General features: G+C 52.5%; 1 protein-coding gene across 1 annotated transcript in view; it reads right to left on the reverse strand.

Moving 5' to 3' along the window:
• The window catches only part of Rasgrf2 (Ras protein-specific guanine nucleotide-releasing factor 2), a 195,830-nt gene that overhangs the window by 54,652 nt on the left and 119,633 nt on the right, over positions 1-21,545 (reverse strand). The window contains exons 15-18 of the mRNA XM_013512878.1: positions 18,235-18,483; positions 17,393-17,649; positions 10,183-10,308; positions 7,586-7,675 (exon numbers count right to left, since the gene is read on the reverse strand). Of these exons, the coding sequence (XP_013368332.1) occupies positions 7,586-7,675; positions 10,183-10,308; positions 17,393-17,649; positions 18,235-18,483 (722 nt within the window). The remainder of the gene's footprint in view (positions 1-7,585; positions 7,676-10,182; positions 10,309-17,392; positions 17,650-18,234; positions 18,484-21,545) is intronic.

Below are 21,545 nucleotides of genomic sequence, written 5' to 3' on the forward strand. Positions count from 1 at the left end.
GGACACAGTGATCCAAGATGCCCACACTCTCGCTCTTCCTGAAGTGGGCACGGGGCCAGGGCAGCATCAGGGCACAGCGCGCGACAACCTGGCAGTGAGCAGGCCTGCGTGTGCTCGCTGGCTACGTGGGGGCAGGCAAGGTGCTCCCTGCTCCTGCCCGCACTTGCTGCAGCGTCTGTCCGACCAGGAGAGGAGAAAGACGGTCCCGCTGTCCCCTTCCATCTCGAGGGGCGCCAGGGAGGCGCTCTCGGACCTCTGAGACAACACTGCCCTCTGAAAACACGAGTGGATGGAGGAGGTCCCTCTGTGTCACACAGCCCCACCAAAACAGTAAGAGACGAGGAGCGGCCCAAGGAGGTTGCCGTGTCCCCGGGAATCTTGGCTGTGTCCTCCCTGGACCTCAGGTATCTGAGCCAACCACTGGTGGTCCACAGCCTCTGTGGCCAACAAAGCGCTCTGCTTGGCCAGGACAGTGTTCATAAAGAGTACGTGTCCACTTCCAAAACTGAACGGCACACGACTTCACACAAATATTGAGAAGAACCAGGAGACAGAAGACACATCTGGCAGCCTTGACCCTGCCTTCCTCTGAGCCAGGGCTGAGCGGGGCTGTCTGGGCATCGCACGGCCGGCTTCCTGTGCCCTGCTCGGTGACCTGCTGGACCTAAGTGGGTAGAGCCCAGTGCCGTCAAGCAGAGGGTAGGGACACGGGCTCATCCCCTTGACAGCTTCTGCAGAGCAGGGAGAGTGACTGGAAGTGGTGGGCGCCGTACCTGGGAAGGGGCAGCACAAAGAAAGACACTGGTGGTGCCATCCAACAGGTGAGAAGGTAGGGTGCCCGGGCCGGCTGCAGCACAGGTCAAGGGCTGCCTGGGGGTAACAGTGGAGACACCGGCAGGATACGGCACAGCTGTTCCACTCCACAGTTCCAATTCCAGGTAGAGAGTGTACGTGTATGCGCGTGTGCGTGTGTTTAAAATGCTCTTAATTTTCCATTGACAACAGAAATAATGCTTTCATTTGAAACTATACATTAAATACACCCAAGATCTTAACTCTAAAATGTCAACTAGCTATGAACAAATGAAAAACCTTTATGTTCCTTGAGTAATAACGGAAAACACGCCCCAAACTAGAATCCCATAGCAGGAAAGAAATACACAGATGATGAGAACCTGTCCAGGAGTAGACAAGTGAAGTTAAGAAAGGAAAAGAGCTGGGGATTTAGCTCAGCGGCATAGCGCCTGCCTGGCAAGCAAGGGATCGTGAGTTCGATTCCCGATACCAGAAAAAAAAAGGAAAAGAAGCTCTAGATGCTTTGATTTCCAAAGTATTCACTGATTATGAACAAGGCTGTAAAAGTGTAGCTGTTGTAATTTCAATGTCTGAATGCCAAGAAGATGCACCCTGGAACAACTTTATGCGATTATTTTGCTAGGTAAGTAGCTAATAGGCAGTATGATCAAAAACACAGTAAATGTTTAATTCTTTAAAAACTGTCTTACACTAATAGACACTGTTACCCCCCAACACACACCCTTGCTTCCAGTGGGTTTATCCCATCGTCCTGAACACTCCACAGCAGCTCTGGAGTTCTCTTTCCTGAGTGTCTCCCCTTGCCCTGCCCTGGCTGCCTCAGCGTCCTGAATGGATTCCAAACATTTCTCTTTCATGGCCATTTTTACTTTGGCCAAGAGCCGGAAATCGCACAGTGCCAGATCCAGTGAATAAGGCACAGGAGGACACAGCGTGTTTTTACGAGCTGCCTTTCCACTGGATGGCGATGGGTAGCAGCATTCGCTGTGTTTTTGATCACACCTCTTAAACATTTACACCAAAGAGGTCTTCCAGAGCTGCTTCAGAAAGCGGCAAGGATGATGGGATGAGTGTGCTCAATTTTAATACAGCTGTGACTAATATATGAGGGGCTCTAATGAGAAAGGAGACGACATGCAAGAACTGATGGTGACGGGAGCGGACAGATGCAAACTTAGCATCAAAGGGGAATGCTAGAAGCTGGCGCCACTGGGACCAGAAAGGAAAGTGCCTTCCTCCTGGGGCTTCACCGTAGACTCAGTGCTGCTGAGGGAAGACGGGGAGCCCCATGGCAGGTCAGCAGAAATCTCCAAACTGAAATGCAAAAGGAAGAAAGAATGGAAGAAAATAACCCTGGAAAGGGTAGATCAGAAGACACAAGAACCGTGGGACATTTCAGAAAGTGTCATGCAAATAAAGTGTCACAAATTCATGAAAGAATTGCAGGGAATAGACACCTTGCCTTAGAGAGAGGGACAAGGATCAGAATCACAGCATCTCCTCAGAAATGAGTCAGGCAAATAGAAAGTGGGGTGTCACACACAGTGTTTACAGGAAGGCCCACCAACTTACAATTCAATATCCAGGGAGGCTGCCCTCTGAAAACGGAGGAGGCAGATAGACAGGGATGCACCGCTGACAGAGTGCTCTGCGGGAAGTGTTAAAAGAAGCTCCTCAGAGAAAAATGATATGGTCAGAAACTGAGATCTACATCCCAAAGAGAGCAAGGGCACTGCAGACAGAACAAATGACCAAGTAAAATACTCTAACTGATCTACAAGATAACTGCTTACAGTAACAGTGGCAATGCGTGGGGTGAGTGAGGTACGTGGGTGAGTGACGCAAAGGACAGCAACGCTGCAGGGGGAGACCGGGACCACTGTGCTCTACAATGGGGGCAGCACGGTGTCACCTGACGGAGAAACCAGAACTCTGCTGACGGAAATGTAACGTGGCAGGGAGTTTACTAAACAGTCAACATAAACTTATCACACAACCCAGCAAGTCAACATAAATAAAATCAAACAACCACACGGAAACCGGTATAGAAATGTAGATAGCAGCTTCATTCATAGCAGCCAAACAATGGAAACAATCCAAATATCCTTCAGCTGCCTTCAAACTCGTGATCCTCCTGCCTCAGCCTACCAAGGACCAAGCGTCACCAACTTTTTAAGTAGGGAAGGGAGCTCCAACATTACATGTGCTCTGTGCTTCTCCGACTTTATCCTGCAGCCAGAGCAGGTGAAGAACTTGTCCAAGTGCAGGTGCTGGCCCCACCTCTAAAGTGTCCGGCTCAGAAAGACTGGTGTGTAGCCTGAGAGTCAGCATTTCTGAAAAGCACACTCTTTCACGCGGGCTTCACCTCAGACTGTGGTCTTCTCCATGGCTCCACACGGGTGCTGCTGGGGAAGCTTGAGAAAATTTGGATTCCCAAGACACGCCGGCGAATCAGGTGGGGCTCTCTGGGAATGGGACTAAGTATCCGTACGTTTGAAAAGCTGGTCTAAGCTCAACTCACACCAAACTCAGCTTTACTGCCAACCCTGTAAGGCATGGCTGGTTAACAAAAGAGAAAACAGATTCTGAGTGCCCTGCCAGTACCAGGTCATCACCAACAAAGGGTTCACTCTTTCTCCCGCAATTATAGCTGTGCCATTAATTTTCCTGTGCATCCGACCATTCCTCTACTTACTTTGCTAATTTACTTCAACTTGCATAAAGCTACAAGGCGTACAATCGCCTCCCAGGTCATCAGTTGTTGCTTCTCAGACCTCTGCTGCCGTGAGTCATTACATCCTGCTCCTTAAATAACCCACCTCACATTCTCAAGCTTCATTTTGCATCACTTCATAAACTCCGTAACTAATGCTGTGGTTTGAGGTTGACAGTGAGCACATGGCGCTTCCTGATCGATTTATTCTGTGGATCTATATTTCTGTTCACACCGTAACTCTCTCCAAACCCCACCCGCAGGTTCCCTGTGTCAGTGGCCGTCTGAAGTGCACACATCTTCGTGTCTATGCAGAGCTCTAAAATCTGAGCAGAAGCACAAATACCTGTCAGCTGGCGTGGCGGCACTCAAAACTGACAGGGCGGGCAGGGAGGGAACAAGACAGCATCACTTCTGCTACGGAGGCACTGCTGGGGTGCCGGAGAAGCTGATAAACCCAGGAGGCTTAATATAGGAGGCTTAGTCCACAATCCCAGGTACTGGCTCTAAGTCCGGGTAAAAATCCAGGAAAATCTCCCTGAAGGTCACCACGCTGACAGAAAACATAAAATCTCAACCTTGACCTCAGAGGGCAGAAGTTGCATTCTCTGGCTTGTTGCAGTAAAGTCGAAGAAGAAAAAGATCTACCCGATTTGGGAAAGGGTGGGCTCCATGTCCTCAGGCAATAAAAATGAAAAAATCGAAGCAGAGGCAGAGACCAGGCTTTGCGGTCCGTGGGGTTTTCCAGCCAGCTCTGCTCAGGGCAGCACAGCGGTGATTCTGGACAGACCCACAGGCCAGCAGAGCCACGGGCACAGTACAGCGGTCCTCTTTCACCCGGGCCAGAGGGAGCCTCCAGCCTGGTCTCTCTGTAAAGTAAACGTTCCATCCATCGTCTTGCGAAATTTGAAATTCTGTTTAATGCAACAAGAAAGGCTTCTCAGCAATAACCAAAGAAAAGTAAGTGGCTCAGCACATAGAAGTGTGGGGTGAATGTTTGAAATCAGCTAGTAGGTGACTGGGAAATGGGGGCTTGGAGCTGACTGGCTATCAGGCATTGGGGTCTGCCTGGGGTGGGCGTGGCCTGGCGGGGTTCAGCTCCCTCCCCGCCCCCCTTTGCTCCTCGCTTCCTGTGCGTGGCGCTGTGAGCACCTCTCCTCCACCAGGCCGCCCGCCTGGAGCCAGCCAGCTAGGACAGAAACTCTAGCCGCAATCAACCTCTCCTCTGAAGCTGTGGGTGTCGGGTACTGTGTCCCAGCAGCAAGGGAAGTGACTCAGACGGGGAGTGACTGCAAAGGCCCACTGGTGTCCCCCGCGGCTCAGCTGACAGGGCCCGGGATGTGCAGTGTGCAGACCTCACTGCCGCAGCCCACCCAGGCTCCCCTCCCCCCACATCTCCCAGCATTCACGGCTGGCCAGGTGCAGGTGCATCTGGGGCAGCGGTGTCTGCTTCCCACAGGGATTGCAAATCCACCCATCCATCCATCCAGAGCCGGCCCTTCTCTGGCTCACCATTCCTTGGGACACCTGCAGCCCGGCCCCAGCCCCTCCCCAGGCTCTGCCTTGCTGTGCCCAGCCGGCAGCATGTCCCTGCTCCTGCTCGGAGTCCACTTTCCTAGGTGGCCTTGAAGCACAGCTCTTCTGCCCCGCTCTCCTGGACAGCGGGGTCCCCTGCGAGACACGCTTGGCTACCTGCTGAGCCCACAATGCGCAGGTGCTGCTGCCAGGAGTCCCCGTGGCCTCTGAGGCCGGCGTATGGAACGGCAGAGTGCCGTGAGCAACAGCATGTGTCGAACACTGTGAGGCCGGCAGCAGCCTGTGCACCCCTGGGGCCGCCTTCTTTCTTCCCTCAGCTCCACACGCTGGGCCAACTCCAGGGTAGGGACGCTGTGCAAAGCAGGGGACAAGCTCCAAAAGCGAGGATGACTTCGCTGTTTGGGTCTCTTCTTCTCTCTGGGGCAACCTGAATGCACAGGGCAGCATCAGAAAGCCACTCTCTGAAGGTCATGAGAACAGTTGCGTTCGCTGCAATCACAGGGACACAGGGCCAGGCCATGGAAATGGGCCCAGCCCGGGGGACATCGACTCTTGAACTCCAGGCACTCGGGACACACTTGCCCTCCCTGCCTCACAGGCAGACCAGCGTGTGAGCCTGGAAGGGAAGACCGACACCCACACCCGCCCCCCCCGCATCCCCCCATCCCACCACAAAAGGCTCGTTCTCACATGGCGCGCTCAGGCCCGGACACCGCCTTTCCACCCTGTGGAGCAGTGCGCACACCCCACAGGCGGCTTGGAGCCTTTTAGGGCCAAGAACCCCCAGTTCGGGTGACCACGTGCAACGAAGCACATGCGGCAAAGTGCCCAGGGAGCTGAGGAAGGCAGATCTGCAGAATTTCCATCCAGACAGAACACGCGAGACACACACTGCACAGCAGGCCAGGGCCCCGTGAGCGCCTCTCTCTGTTCTGTCCCCTGCTGGTTCCCACCGCAAGGCTAGGGGAGCTGGCTGTGGGGAAGGATAATGTTGTGACATTCACCTCTCAAACCGTGACTGCCACCAAGTGCTTCGGTTCAGGAGAAAACACAGAAAAAACTCTATTTAAACCAATCACAGACTGGCCAGAACACACAGTCCTCCCTGCTTGGAAGAGAAGACAGAGAAAGTGAACACCATGTTCCTCTGTTCAAAACCAGCTTTTATTTTAAGTACTTCTTTACCCTGCAAATGAACTGTCAGCAACTCAGAAGGAGCCAAGAACAACTGGAAGCAAGCGAGGACGGAGCTCAAGTGACAAGCGACGCTGTCAACTCCCCTCCAGCTCACACCCGCACCAGGCGACTGAGACAGCTGAAACAACCGCGTCTGCAGCCACAGGGTAAAAGGGCCCAAGCACAAGGTGGGACACCTTGGAGAACGTCCCCTCTCCTTCTCGGGTGCAGCGTGTCAGAGGCACAGCCCACCCACGGCAGTGACGCTCCTTTGAGGGCACCCACTTATTTGCATATTTGTTTCATTCTATTGTTTATGTTTATGGGGCACAAAGTGCTGTTCTGATGTGTGTGTGCACCAGAGATGATTTGATCAAGCTCATTAGCACGCCCGTCACTCACCTTTTCTGTGTGTGGCGAGAGTATCTGAAATCCACTCAGCAACTTCGAAGAATACAGAACACAAGTATTAACCGAGTCCCTGTGCTGTGTAATACACCTCTAGGACTTGGTCCTCCTCTCTAACTGCTTTGCCCGGCATCACCTCTTCCGCTCTGGCCTGGTCACCACTGTTCCCCACAGCTCCTCCCTGTGAGTTAGACTTCGTCAGACTGCCCCCGGAAGCGAGACCGGCGTCTTTAGGTGCTCCTGTGCCTGGCTTACAGAGGTGATCCAAAACTAAAGTCAGTGTTTACATTTTAAATGGGCACTACAGTAAAAAGCAAACTGCCATTCATGGCCCTCAAAAGCCTCCTCCTGGCTTCCCACACACTCATCCCGTAGTCCAGCTACCTTCTGAGGCAGCTCTGGAGCCCTCTTTCCTAAGGGTCTTTACCAGCTATGATAACAATATGGTGAGTGTGGCTGCCGAGGGCCATACAACGGAAAGGCGGCTTATAAAAACATGTCGCTGTGTCCTCATCCGCCTTAGTTACTGGATCTGGTACTGTGCGACTTCCGGCTCTTCCCCAAAGTCAAAATGATGAGGAACGGAAAACATTCTGAATGATTTAGGACATCGAAGCAGCCAGGACAGACACTCAGGAAAGGCCTCCAGAACAGCTCCAGAGAGCGGCAAGTGTGTATCTGATGCAAGGAGGAGGATTTTGAGGGGACTCACGGCAATATATCTTTTACTACACTAATAATTTTTAATACCACTCTCTACTTTTTGACCACACCCCGTATGTCACTTACTACAGTGTCCTGCAGGATCACCCGTGTCACGAAGCCCAGGACTTCCTCCCATGCTTTCTGAACAGAGCCCACCCGAGACCCGGAGACGCACCATGAAGTCCCAGGCGGACAGGGCCACGAGCCTGTCCCTGGCACATCCCCACTCACCCGGGGAACCCCCGTGTCCTGCTGCAGCTGTGGCAATCGCAAAGGCAGAAGCCGGCGAAACGGAGCAGTGGGTGCTGTCTGCCGTCTGTCCTGGTTGTGCAGAAGAGAGGGAAGGGAAGGCGAGTCAGATGGACACAGTTCTACAATGGAAGTTCTCACATTTTATTCGAAAGTGGGTGCAGGGTTGGGCCCGTATCTTGTGCCATTCCTGCTAAGAGGAGAACAGTAAGACTGCACACCCACATCCCACACCAGGAGTGTAGCCGAGAGAGATAAAAACACACAGCCATACGAAAACCTGCACCGGGTTTCCTGTATGGGGGGTGAGAATGTTCTAGAATTAGTGGTCAGGGCTGTCTGACCTGCGAATACATAAAATCTACTTAACTATACTTTCAAAGGGTGAAATTGATAGCCTGTGAATTATACGAGATAAAATGTTTATTGAAAAATTCTACATCGTGTTATGATAGGATCTCCTCTCAAGGCACCTTTAAAAAGAGGGTTGGGTGAGGGACAGCCCATGTGAAATTAAAGCCTGAACTGAGAGGCCGGGCAGCTCCATCACTTCCCTGACTGAGACATCCGGGAAGGCCGCTGGTGCCCGCGCTTTTCCTCCACGGGCATTAGTGAAAGCAGTGAGTTACAACTCTGCCTGCAGGGTTCTCTTTAGTCACTCTGCAAGTCGTACAATCACGCTTTAATACACCAGCAAGCAAGCAGGGGAAGCGCTGCATGGCGGGCTTGGATGTAGGGGACAACCACGGCAGAAAATACGATAGTCTCCCACTGGGTTCTACTACGTTAACACGGATTTCGGCCTTCCTTCTAGGTTTCTGTAACTTCGTCCTATCAGGAAAGAAAACCAAGCTGAGGAGCCCACAAACAGGAAAATTTCCAAAGAATCCTCCAAGAATTAAGAAAGTTGATATGTGAATATAGTTGTTACGGCTTATATCTAGATGCTCCCCGACCAACGCCGCATACACTCACAGGTGAGGCTCTGGGAGTGACTGGGTCATGATCCTGGCTATGTGGTACAGAGTCATGAGTGTATGGTACTGGGTCACAGGTGTGTGGTACTGGGCCACGGGTATGTGGTACTGGGCCACGGGTATGTGGTACTGGGTCACGGGTTGTGGTACCAGAGCATGGATTTGTGGTACCAGGCCATGGGTATGTGGCACTGGGTAGGTCCACTGATGATCTTATAGCTGGGTGGATGTCACAAGGTGGGGCCTGGTGGGAGAGGGTGGTCACTGGGGCGTGGCCCAGAGGGTCTGTCTCCCTCCTCCTCCCTTGATCTCACTCTGCTTCCTGCTGCAATCCATGCCATGAGCAACCCTGCCCTGCCAGGTCCCTCTGTCACAGCGCCCTGCTCTGGAACCAACCAACTACGGACAGAAACCGCTATACGGTGTGAGGCAAAATAACCCTTTCTTCCTTTAACCTCTCTTGGTTGGGCACTGTGTTCCAGCAATGTGAAAATAACTGACAAGGTAGTGAACAGCATCTAGCTCTCTCTTGCTTTTGTAGAGTCTTATCTCCCTGGTCTGTAAGCCCAAAGTCTTTGGGGCGCTCACTCAAGAGGGTCTACCCTCTACGACAGTGGTCATGGAAACTGCCAGGCCTGCACTAATCTAAGGCGCTAAGAACCAGCAGCACAGAGATCTGCGAATGCCACAGAAGTCCCTCGGCAAGCCGGGGTGGTCTAGCTTGTCAACTTCGGTTCCCAGAACCTCTCAAAGGACAGGTGGCCCACAACTGCTGAGAGCCCTAAGGATGAATGTCCAATGGGACCAACCTGACAATGGCCCAACCCTCCCTTGTCACTGCTCTCAGAAACAAGGACAGTGACAACAGCTTCCGCCAAGTGGCTGAGGCCACAGATGAAATGACCCGGGAAGCCACACACCTCATGTCATGCCTGAACGCCCGCGTGAAGCTTGCATGTGAGAGCAAAACACACCTTTCCGTTTCTCCCAGGTTATCAGGGGGGAATCTTTCACAACTGTACAATTTTCTCTTGTGACTGAAATAACTGGTTTGAGGAGAATTTCAGAACATCAGTTACTTGGATATTCCTATCGGAGTGATGGGGGCCGTGCGCATAAAGACTTCTACCTTCTGCTCTGTTTCCACTGATTACAGGACATCTGCTCGTTCCCAAACAAATTATGGGATTATACTTTACAGTTTCCATAACCATATATATGAGAAAACACACATTTCTATTACTAACAATAATGATGCAGTCCCATGCAACTGGACCTTATTTTAGATATCTTAGACAAAAGCTCCCCAATGATGGGGCACCCCTAAACCATTCCTAAGGCTACCCCAGGCTCCTGGTAAGGAAGCAGAGTCAGGCACACGGTGGGGTCCCTAGGCTGTCCCCCACCCCGTGCCAGGCCTCTCCATCTATCTCATGCCGCACAAAATGGGGGGACCACACAGGCCCGTCAGGCACACCCCTCCCCACCCGCTCTTCACTCCCAGGTCCTTCCCAAACACCACTGCTTCCAGTTCATTTTACCCCCAACACGACAAGAACCCACCCCACACTGTTCTGCCTGGGGCCCTGGTGCCGTGCTCACCTCCGGGCTGCCGGTAGCGGAGGTGCCGGGGCGTCGAGGGGGACCTGCACGGGGACAGCTCCGTGGCATCCACCGCCGGGCTGCTTTCCGCGCCTGCTCGCTCTGCGGGTGTCGACTCCAGGGCAGCTGGTGGGAAACAGCAGGATTTTACGGCCAGGCTGGGGATCCGAGGGCGTCTTGACGGTGTCTCGCGTGGAGACCAGAAAATGCCTTAAAGGTGATGTGTGTTTCTGGCAGCCTCCACCTTTAGAAGGCTTTCTCAGGAAACCAAGTCCTTCCTCCCAGCAACATTCTAAGGACACAGAGCTGATAACCCGCGGACCCAGCCATGACCTGATGACCTGTGGACCGTGGCTGACCTCAGCCAGCTCCTACTGTTAAAAAACACAACACAGGAGTCTGCAATGGGTTCCCTGCCTGCAGGGCATCGGGCCTTTCCTGGAGTGGAGAAAAAGAGACTTTTCCAGAGTATGAACCAGGTTGGGATCAAAATCAGGACGGGGTGACCTCTGTGCCTGGGCTGACCCCTGAAGCAACCAAAGTGTGAAGCTCTATCACAGCCCCCGCTCAGGAACCGCGAGGGGTCTGGGCCCTCCGGCACTGCCGCACTCACCGGGTGTGGTAAGGACACCTGCACTACCCGAAATCAATTCACACTGCAGATTGACTCCTGCCTGAGCCTCGGGACCCACCAGGTGGCACCGACTTCCTCCCAGCCGCCCGGAGCCCCTGGGAGCTGGAGCCACAGAGCAGCAGGAAGCAGTGGAACCCTCCCACGTGAACCGTGGAGGGAGTTTAAGACAACTCAAACCTCCTTGCTGCAGGGACAATGCAAGACAGACAGACCCCACCTGGGGCCTCGGAGCCAGGGTGCCACTGCTTCCCTGTCCCTGGCTGTCGACCAGGTACAACTAACTATAAGCTCATGAATGCTCTTCCAAGGAAGAGTATCATGCCCACCTCGATACATGCCCAGCAACTCTCATTTCGTCCTACTTTTCACTGATTCCGCAGATTAAGACTGAATGTCCGCTCCACTCAAAGGACAGGACTCCGGCCACCCCAGCTGCTGCTCCTCTTTGAATGCTGTTCAAGATTTCACTTGGCAAATATGACAGAATCCCTAATGACTTCCCGCAGAGCCAGTTTTACACTCCTTAGAAACAGGGCCACAATTTTCATCTTTTCAAAGGGGCCAGGAACAGGAAATGGTTGGACTCTTTCCTTGAATGACATAATTACAGTAAAGCTGGCAGGGCTGCAAGATGCAGACGAAAACATCAGTGCTTAGCTGTTGGTTTCATTGTGATCGAAATAGCTCCCCGCTCAGCAGCACGGGCGGCATCTGCTGTGTAGGAGCGGGTGGAACAGCGGGCACCCGCCTGCGGGGCGAGGCAGAGGAGGGGTCTGTGGTCAGCGATATGCAGAGCCCCAAAAGGTCCCCAGGGAAGCACTGGACCAGACCCCAACGTCCAGGAGGCAGAAGAGCAAAGGACAGTGCTGCAGACTGCACATCCGGGAGGCACAGGAGGAGAGCCCGGCCTGCGGGTGGGGGCGCACCTCCGCCCGGTTCAGTCCAGTCAACTCCATGCCAAGCCCGTGGAACACGCGTGCACACGAGACCCCAGGCGACACTGGAAGTGGGAGGTCACTCAGCCCGGGGCAGGCAATGCTCAGCTCTCAGAGCGGGGCGACTCCAGCAGCAAGGTGCGCAGGGGGGTCTGGGGCACTGCTTGGGTGAGGGGCTCCCCTTCCACCTGCCAGGGGCTGACCTTTCATGGAGAAGCCATTACAGAGTGGCACCTGAGTCAGGCTGCCGTTGGGGTCAGAGGAGCACCTGGGGTAGAAGAGGCCAGGGCCTTATGCATCCATCAACAGATGAAGGGATAAAGAAAAATAGTGATTACACACCATGGAGCACTGCTCTGCCATGAAGAAGGATAGGCCTGAGTCATTTGTAGGAAAATGGATGAGATCATAATAATATGTGAAGGACATCAGACACACACTTCAACATCCTATGATTCTCTTATATGAGGAATCCAAAGTATAAATAAAGAGCAAATTAAAAGATAGATAATAGGAAACAGAGACAGATGTTTTGCAAAAGGGAAGAAGATGGAGAGATGGAGGAGGGAGCAGACATGAAAAGAATGAAGCTGTGTTCTAAGCATGCACCAACCGCCCCTGAGGAACGTGCTCACCATGAACTGCACACGTGGGTTAACAAAAATTGTAAAAAATTTTAAGAAGAAGGTAGGGTCTGCCTGGCAACAGGAAGGAGGGCACGAGGGAACGCTGTGTGAGCCCAGAACAGCTGGGGAGGTAGGCTGGGAACGGAGGAAAGCACCTGCCACCTTGCTCACTCTGAAGACTACTGCCTGTGTCTCTTCCTTCCCTCCACACCACCTGAAGTTCTCGCACCAGGAAATGCTGCAAGACTGGCACGCTGGGACAGCAATCAAACTGGACCCAGGTCAGTAACAGTTTTAGAAAGCATGTTCCAAAGCTCTCCAGGTGGCAGCAGAGAGTGGGACCCCAGGGGCAGACCGATGTTGCCAGGAACGGTACCCCGAGCTAGCGAAGAGGCAGAAAGGGGCAGGACCTGCGCCAAGTCTGCCACTGGCGACATTATGCAAAGCACGCGCGAACATCTTTCACTCTAAAGGCGGATCAGCATCTCCTTTTTCTCTGCCCAATGGAATTTTCAAGACAAGACAGTAGGGTTAGCAAAGGAGCACTCCTACCTTGCACGTGTGTGCACACACACACACACACACACACACACACGCTTGTGCACTGAACTTTCAGATATATACAAAACCATTCATCCACAACTTCTCTAAAGGTCTTCATGACCAGTGCTGCCCATGTTTGAATGTAGAATAAAAGAGAAAATTAAGTCTGTGATTCTTTCATTTTGCCTACTTAGAGAAATGCCCAAGAACTGCCACAATCGCAGCCTGAAGTTGGAGCTTTCTGCCCACAAGGTTGCCCCTCTCCAGTCTCGAGAGCGGCAGGGCGTCCCCACAAGCGAGTCCACCTCCAGCTTTCAGCGGGACACATGTCGCTCACCTCCATCCTTGCCTTCATTCTGGGCCAAGACGCTCCGAGCCGAAGCTGGGCTCCAAGAACCATAGAGGACCGCCCAGATTCACTGCTCACTAACTGTGCCCCATCCTCACCCAGCTTAACCTTCCCCCCCAGCTTAACCTTTCACAGTTGTGCCTCTGTGAGCGACCACCTCTGTAAACCTCTGCGAATGACCGCCTTGGAGATGGGAATGGAAAGCATTCAGAGAAACCAGAGGCCAGGGACAGAAAGGACAGTACAGTGCAGAGTGGCTGGCCTGGGGCACTGAGCAGACAGACCAAGGACGAGGGAAGGAGCACCAAGTGGGTGCTGGGGTGCAGGTGCCCAGGAAGCCCAGGGAGCAGAGGAACAACCTTTCAGAGCACAGGTTGTCTCTGGGGGTGACACCAAGTGTCGTAGACCTCCCACCATATTGGAACCCCCCAGAGGGAGAAGCCCGGCATTAACCCTGGCCTGCAATGTCAAAATGATACGAGCATCTCCCAGCTATGAACAATTTGCATAAACTAGCTCGGGAAGCTAGAACGCTAGGTTGTTCCATAGCAGATGCACTGAGAAATACACTGAGAAATACAGGCAGGAAGCCTTCAATGGTAGCTCCTTCTGTGATGTAGGAGCCAACACCTTTATTCACAGGCTCCAAGAGATGAGCCACCAGAGGTGGACCCCACCCCTGCCAAAATGTCAGGGTCGTGCCCAAGCTCGATCTCCTCGCTTATCTAGGTCTCCTCATGCTGTGGTTTGAAGGTGGCCCCACGTTCATGTGCTGAAAACTTGATCCCTCATGCAACTTGGCATGCAGGGGGTGAGGTCATGAAAGGTCGGAGGCTGCCCTGGGGAGGACGCTCCTTACAGAGGGTGGGGGGCTCCTCCCTCGCCCTCTCCTGGGACCCAGCAGGAAGGGCCTTCCCAGATGATGGTACCTTGACCATGGACTCCCCAGCTGTGGGTAAGAAATGTCTACCCATATGACCCTGTCCAGAGATTCTGTCTTAGCATTACAAAGTAGATGTGTGCCCTGGGTCTAACTTTCACCCAGCTTGCTGCTCCAGGGAAAAGCCTACTCCTCCTTTCTGTATCCCGGATACGATCTCGAGTGGGGCTCACAGCATGGCACTGGACCTTCACTGTACATGCTGGGCTTGGGTCCTGAAGACCAGAGCCAGGGGAAGGTGGTGACCAAAACCGGGACACTGGCGCACGAAAGATGCACACGGGCTGCCTACCGTGGGGAGCACTGGCCGCTCGCCTGGGGACCTCTGGAAGTGTCACATGTGTTCCAGAGGTGATCCAGGGAGACCAGATTGTGCTTTCCTATTAAAAAAAAAAAAAAACAACTAGTACTTATAACTCTAGTCCTTAGCCAAAGTAAAATGTAATTTTTGGGGAATTATAAAAAAAGAAAGACCCTCACCTAAAACCCATGAAGACAGTCACTATAAAACAAGAACATAATGGAAAGTAACATGTGTCAGCGAGCTGTGCATAGCCGGTGGGTGTGAAAAATGGTACAGTCACTGTGCGAAACAATGCAGAGGCTTCTCCCAAAATTAGAAGTGGGAATGCCATGCGGTCTGACAGTCTTGCTGGTGGGTGTGCACCTTTCCTGCTGCATCAGCACACGGCAGAAGATACTACACAAGCGCACATAGGTGTGTATATAATTGCAATATATATAGAAATCAAGATCTTGAAGAGACACTTACACACTTGTGCTCTCTGCACAAAAGCCAAGAGGTACAAGAAAAGCTGGTATATCCACATAATGGAACGCTATTCCTCCTTTAGGAAGAAGGAAACCTCATCACATGCTACAACATGGGTGAACCTTGAAGACATCATGCAAAGTGTAATAACCCAGCCAGCAAAGGAAAAATACTGCATGACTGCACTTCCAGCAGGTCCTTAGAGTAGCCAGACGGTTAGAAACAGAAAGCAGGATGGTGGTCACCGAGGAGAGAGATCTGCTGCATACATACTTCAGGGCGACAGCATGATCTTAACTCCAACATCATAAAGAAGGAGGAGCAGAGAAGGGGAACTCTTAAAGAGTACTGCGGTGCTCAGCTGCAAGACAGCCCCAGGGTCCATCGTGGGAGTCCCACAGCATCTGCACAACGCAAGGGCTGCCCCCCAGGCGCAGTGCTGTCTGTGCTCTCAGCAGAGGCAGCCCCCTCCAGGCTGGGGAGGCCACCAAGACGCACTCTTCTGCGAAATGACGCCCCTTGCCGCCGTCTTTCCCTGACCTCTCGCTCTTCCCTGAGGTATGCACAGCTGGCTGTACTGACTGAGTCCACTCAAGAAGCCAGTGTGTATCAGCGCAGCATGTGGGAGAGAAACCCACCCCCCATGGCTGGAATGGGGGCACAAGCAGAAGCCTGTGAGATTCCAGGGCTAAGACGTGAGATCACATATCCCTGAGGCCATGAAACTCAGGAAGAATCACACCTTCCTGGAAGGACAGGTGCCAGCCTTGCATGCATCAAGTTAATCAGCAGGCTTTGTGCCTGATGCAGATTGCTCTGTTTGTCCTTATAGTCGATGCCTGCAAAATTTCTTTTCCCTAGAACTCTGCCTCAACCCCCACCCACCTCCCTGATGGATACAAATAAAAGCCATGAGTTTTTGGATTTTTGTTCCACAGAGAACAGTGGGTCATCCCAGAGCTCCTCAACTGCACAACTTTCTCTTTCTCTTTCTTTTGCTTCCGTGTGCCATGATAGCGTGTGGGAGACCTGAACTCTCTGCAGGGTTTTTGGTACCGGACCACCACACACCCTCCACTGCTGAGTTCCCTTGCACAGAAGCTGCCTGGTGTGACGCCCCGCTTCTCAGCTCACAGAGCACCGAGGTCCGACACTGTGACGCTTGGTCCTAAAGCTCGCCTAAGCCGAAAGACAGGAGGACACAGGCTGCGCCAGGGACCCTCCTGCACCTCCCGCGCTGGGGCCGAGTGTCCACCTCCCTGAGCCCAACCCAGGCCAGATCCAGATGCCGCCCTGTCAGCTCCTCCTGTGCAGCCTCCTTAGACCCAGTAGGACACACTGTGACTTCACTCAAACTTGTTTAAAGGCGTCTCAATCTTCCTCCCTCCTCTTCCTCCTCAGCAGCTGTGGCTGATTTCTTGGTGAAGGCGGCCACTGTCAAACATGACAGCTGCTCCAGCTCAAATTCCACTAGGCTCTTCCTTGAAATGTGAACCTTTCTCTGAGTTATTGCTCAATTTTTATGTCATCAATAAATACACTGTCAGGTGTGGTGTTTCACGCCTAGAATCCCAAGTCTCAGCAGGCTGAGGCAGGAGGATCACAGCGAGTTTGAGGCCAGCCTGGGCTACATAGTGAGTTCAAGGCCAGCCTGAACTATAGTGAGACCTTGCCTTAAACAAACAAACAAAACCAGTAAGTAAATAAATGCACAGTGGTACCTGGGCTCACAAACTGAATTCTTTCCATGATTCTGGCCACACACCAAATTGGACAAGAATTTAATCAAGGTTCCCCATAAGGCCAACACTAAACCTAAAATTCAAAACCATTGAATTTGATTTGGTTCTTGTCCAATTTGGTTTTGGACCAGAATTGTGGAAAGAATAAATTCGTGAATGGAGACACCACTGCATGTAGAGGGACTAAAGAAAATCTCCTTGCTGATTGGACTGAGAAACCATTTTTGTTCCTCACAGGAAGGCACTGGGTTTCCACAGCACCGAGGGTCTCGTCCCCCACCATGTGCATCAGGCTGAGGAAGGTCAGGTGACCCACCAGAGGCCCATCCAGTGTTCAAGTGTTTTACTTCACTCTTCATTCCACAGAAATATCCTCTGGGGCAGGCCCTGGCCCAGGTGCTGAGGATGTGCAGAGGAACAGGAAGGTGGGGCTGCTGACGTCCTGGAGCTTACACACCCAGGAAGGCTGTGTGGGCAGAGGGCTGAGAAAGTGCAAAGGCCCTGGGGCAGGACGACCAAGGAGAACCCACAGTGTGCAGCCTGAGATATGGGTAGGCAAGCTTGGAGCACAGATCGGGAGGGTTGGCACCCTCGTCTCCAGGCGTGGACACTGCTCCGGGCCGAACACACAGGCACGCCTCCCTCGGGCAGCTGCGGAGAGGGACTCACCCGGGTGCGGTGGTGGGGAGGCGGTGGGGCTGTGTGCGGCGGGTGGGCTGCCGGACACCGAGGCCGTGGTCAGGTCCAGCGGGCCGGTCCTGGCGCTGGCGGGTGAGCTCAGGGACAGCTTCCGGGTGGGCACGGGCGAGGCGGTCCTGGATGCGGTCGGCGGAGGCGAAGAGAACTTGCGGCTCAGCCTGGGGGACCGTGTGTCCGCGGAGGGCTCGGCGCGGCCTGAGCTGCAGGCGAAGAACAGCTCCAGGGACCTGGGGGCGCGGCGGGTGGGCGGTCACCTCCTCGGCCAGGCCGGGGGTGCCCGCGCCTGAACTGGCGCTGAGCCCCGACCTCCGGGTCCTAGCTGGGTCTGCGCCCTGCGGAAGAATCCATGCGCGCCCACAGGGCACGCCGTACCCCTCCCGCGGATCTCACAGGGGTTAGAGGCCAAGGGTGCGGTCTGTAAACTCTGCTGGGGGGAGAAAAGGGGGAGCGGAGGGGGGAGAGAGTGGGAGAGAAGAGGGGGAGGGAGGAGAGGAGGGGAGGGGGATGAGGAGGAGGAAGGGAAGAAGAAGGGGGAGGGAAGGGGAGGGTGCAAAGGGGGAGAGGAAGGAGAAGGGGAGGGGAGGGAAGGCAGGAAGGGAGGAAGGGGGGGAAGACGGAGGAGGGGGAGGGGATGAGAAGGAGAGGAGGGGAAGAGGGGGGAGGGGGGAGGTGAAGGAGGGAGGGGAGGAGGAGAAGCCAAAGGCGTGCATCCATGGACTCAGCCCCCAGCATCCCCAGAGCCTGCCGGGCCTGGAGCCCTGGAGCCCGCGCTCCCTCCCGCCCTCACCTCGGGTCCTTGGCACGGGCCCTACCTGACGGGGATGGAGGTGAAGGGCCGCCGGTAGATGTCGGCCAGCTTGGCCAGCACCACTGCGGCCGTGGTGAAGAGGCGGTAGGTGTGCAGGAAGGTGTTGAGGAAGTCGATGCTCAGGAAGCGCAGGTCGGTGAGGCGCTCGAGCAGGCGCTCCACGCTGGCGCAGCGGATCTGCGGCACCTTGCAGGAGTTGAGGGTCTTGCTGAAGCAGATGTCCGCGTCGTCCTTGTGCAGCCGGGCGTCAGACCTGTGCAAAGCAGCCGTGAACCTCGGCGGAGGGGCGGCACACGCGGCCAGTGTGCGTGCTGGGGCAGCCTGGCCGTTATTACCCAAGAAGCCTGTGCTTAACTGTGGAGGCTGAAGCACTAAAAACTGGCTTCAGGCACGCGCCCCTGCTGGCTAGTTCAGTTACATTTTACTAAGAAAGTAAAATCAAAGCCCTCTTTAGCAGAGGAAGAGCATTTCTTATTTTTTGTTGTCTTGTTTTGTGACATGGTCTCACTATGTAGCCCAGGCTGGCCTCGAACTCTTGGTGATCCTCCTGCCTCAGCCTCCTGAGTGCTGGGATTACAGGTGTGCACCACCAGACATAGTGCGGAAAGTGTTTTTTAGGGTCTGAAAGCAGAATATGAGAAATGTGCTCAAAAAGTACCACACAGGGTGGGGGAGAGACATAAACATCACTGCCATATATTAATGCAATCTAATCTAGCAATATCTGCGGCTCAGAATTTTGCCTTCTAGAATTGGCCCTCTGATGTAGCAGTTCTGCCGTTTTCCTGCATTTTAACCTATGATCATTCAGTCATATCTCAGTGTACTTTCTTCCTACACGTTCCTGTGTTGAGTTTCTACACCTTTCCTAAGGTCTTGAGTTGGATTTCCTAATTCATGGATCCCACTCTTCTGGCTTACTAATGTGCTGATATTTTCTGAATGTAATTTCATCCCTAAAGTAAGCGTGATGTGTTACGCCTGAATTATGTTTTCAATAACCTGCACCATTGAAAATGTTTTCTTTAAAACAAAACAAGCCAGCACTAGATGAAAAGCGCTCCACTCACGGATCTGCCCTCACCACCCTGCACACCAGGCTCTTCTGCAGAACATCGAAGCCGCGGCCCAGGCAGCCTCGGCTTTTCTCGCGAGATCGTGCGTCCCCGACCTCTGCAGCTACAGCGCAGGGACCCAGGAGGGCCTGGATTTCACTGCTATCCCCAAGGAGATGCCACGGGACAAGTGACGGCTGAGCACCGGCCACAGAGGCCAGAGCCAGTGGCTTCTCGTGAGCTCTCGTAATGAACCCGTTCAGCCCTGCCAGGGGCTTGCGATTATATATTTATTTCCTTTCGACTAGAAAGGACTCACTAGCTTCCTCCATTTGCTCTTAGAAACTTTCCAGCTGCAGTGTGCTCATGGGAGCAGAGGACCTCCGTCCTACAGCCCACAAGGGCATCTTAAGTGACCAGCCGAGCCCCACAGGGCTGACAGAGGGCGGCCTCTTGACTTCACACTATTGATCTCGAAAATGCACAAGTACACGTGTGAGATGGCTGCAGACAGTGTGGCTTTTTCCTCCCCTCGCTGCATGAGTGTCCACTAATTCGATTTTTCTGGTTCTCAATTTTCTCATTTACCAAAAGGCCTGAGCAATTCTAGGAACCCATCAATTTGTCCCAAATATGACTGAATGAATAGCGGCTCTTTTCCTACTGCTTCCCACCCAGTATCTCATTTTCTAAGAAAACTGAGGCCAGATATTGCAAAAACAAAGGCTGAGCTCGGATACCACGCAAAGGACACTGTCCCCTGCCAAGGATCACGACTGCACGTTCTAATCGTAGTTTTGGGCTCCGCATCTCTTAACTACAGTATAATTAGTTTATTTGGAGCACTAGGAGAAGGAAAATATGTTGAGGCCAGCATTAAACGCAGTTCTGTCCTTCAAAATTATGATCACATTTTCATTTTGAGAAAAGAAATTGAATATTATGAAATTACTTAATTTTCTTTTATTGCACCAAGCAGGATCTTACTTTATTTCCTAAGGGACTCTCAAGAAAGACAGAATGTGTTACGTAAGCTTCCTGTGATCACAGCAGCTCCTTCTGACAAACACACAGGAAGCGATCACAAGAGATTGAAACCAGATCATCTGTGATATTTGGGAAGTTTTGAAAGGACGGGAGGGCTTTAGCACCGTGTCAGCAAGGAGATGTGGATGGTTGCAGCAGGAAAATTTGCTTTTGTTTCACTAAAAAATGTTGGTTTCTCTTTTCCCCATGGCGTAGCCAGGGCAACAGATGAATGGGGAGACCAGGAGGCATAGACACCCCAAGTGGGGTGTAGACTCTCAATGGGACAGGAAATCCTCACAGCCCAAGACACAGGTTCCCGTCCTGTTCTTTAGTACTGTATAATTCCCAAAGTCAGCAAGATATGTGTGAAGTGGGTGGATAAATAGCTGTCCCAGGGCCTCACAACCCAGCCACAAGCCCGTCTCACACACTGTCATTCTAAGCCAGTCGTAGCTGGCTAACCAATGAAACGCACAGATATCATTCTGAGAAAGATTAAAAGGAGAATCCTACAGTAAGAAACGAGCAAGATAATTCCAACTCAGTGACGTGAATTCAGAAATCAAGTCATGATTTGGACCTCTTGAAGTAATAGACCATACTGGTTCTTAATCTTAACGTCATACGTTTTTCAGTACCCCATCTCTGAAAGACAGTAAATTGAAACTCTAGACAATTGAATACAAAAGGAATTTTTGCCCTGAAGTTTAAAAAATGGGCCTCCCTGAAGTATTCTAAAATTTGCCTAAAAGTTTAAAATACTATCATTCTCCTGTACATCACAACTTTCCACGCCAATCATGGTGACAATGTTGTGTCCGGGCCTTCCTTGGATATGATCATTACAACCCTACCTCTAGCACCGCTGGGATCGTGCTCCCTGTAGGGTCCACCTTGTGCAAGAGGAAAGTCACCTTCATCTATAGTTCACGTTTCTCACTGTTTCAGCACAAACAGTTCAGACCTCAAAATATCCACAGAAGAAGGCATGAAAAGCAAACATACTCTGAGTTTCCAGTAGCTTCTGTTTTAAAAGATCTAACGAAATTGCTTCCAAAAATACACTTTACTCTTAGAATTAAGAATGCAAATAGCCAAGAAATGGAAAGTAAGGAACAGCCTGGTCCACTTTAGAACTGTTCCAGAACAATTTCTAAATTTAGAAACAAAATATTATACAGAGACAGACACGTGAAGACAGAGCTTCAGCACATAGTGTTCGTTCTGGTTT

This window comes from Chinchilla lanigera, unplaced genomic scaffold (genome assembly GCF_000276665.1).
Source record: "Chinchilla lanigera isolate Chin_1 unplaced genomic scaffold, ChiLan1.0 scaffold00017, whole genome shotgun sequence".
In the NCBI taxonomy this organism is placed as follows: Eukaryota; Metazoa; Chordata; class Mammalia; order Rodentia; family Chinchillidae; genus Chinchilla; species Chinchilla lanigera.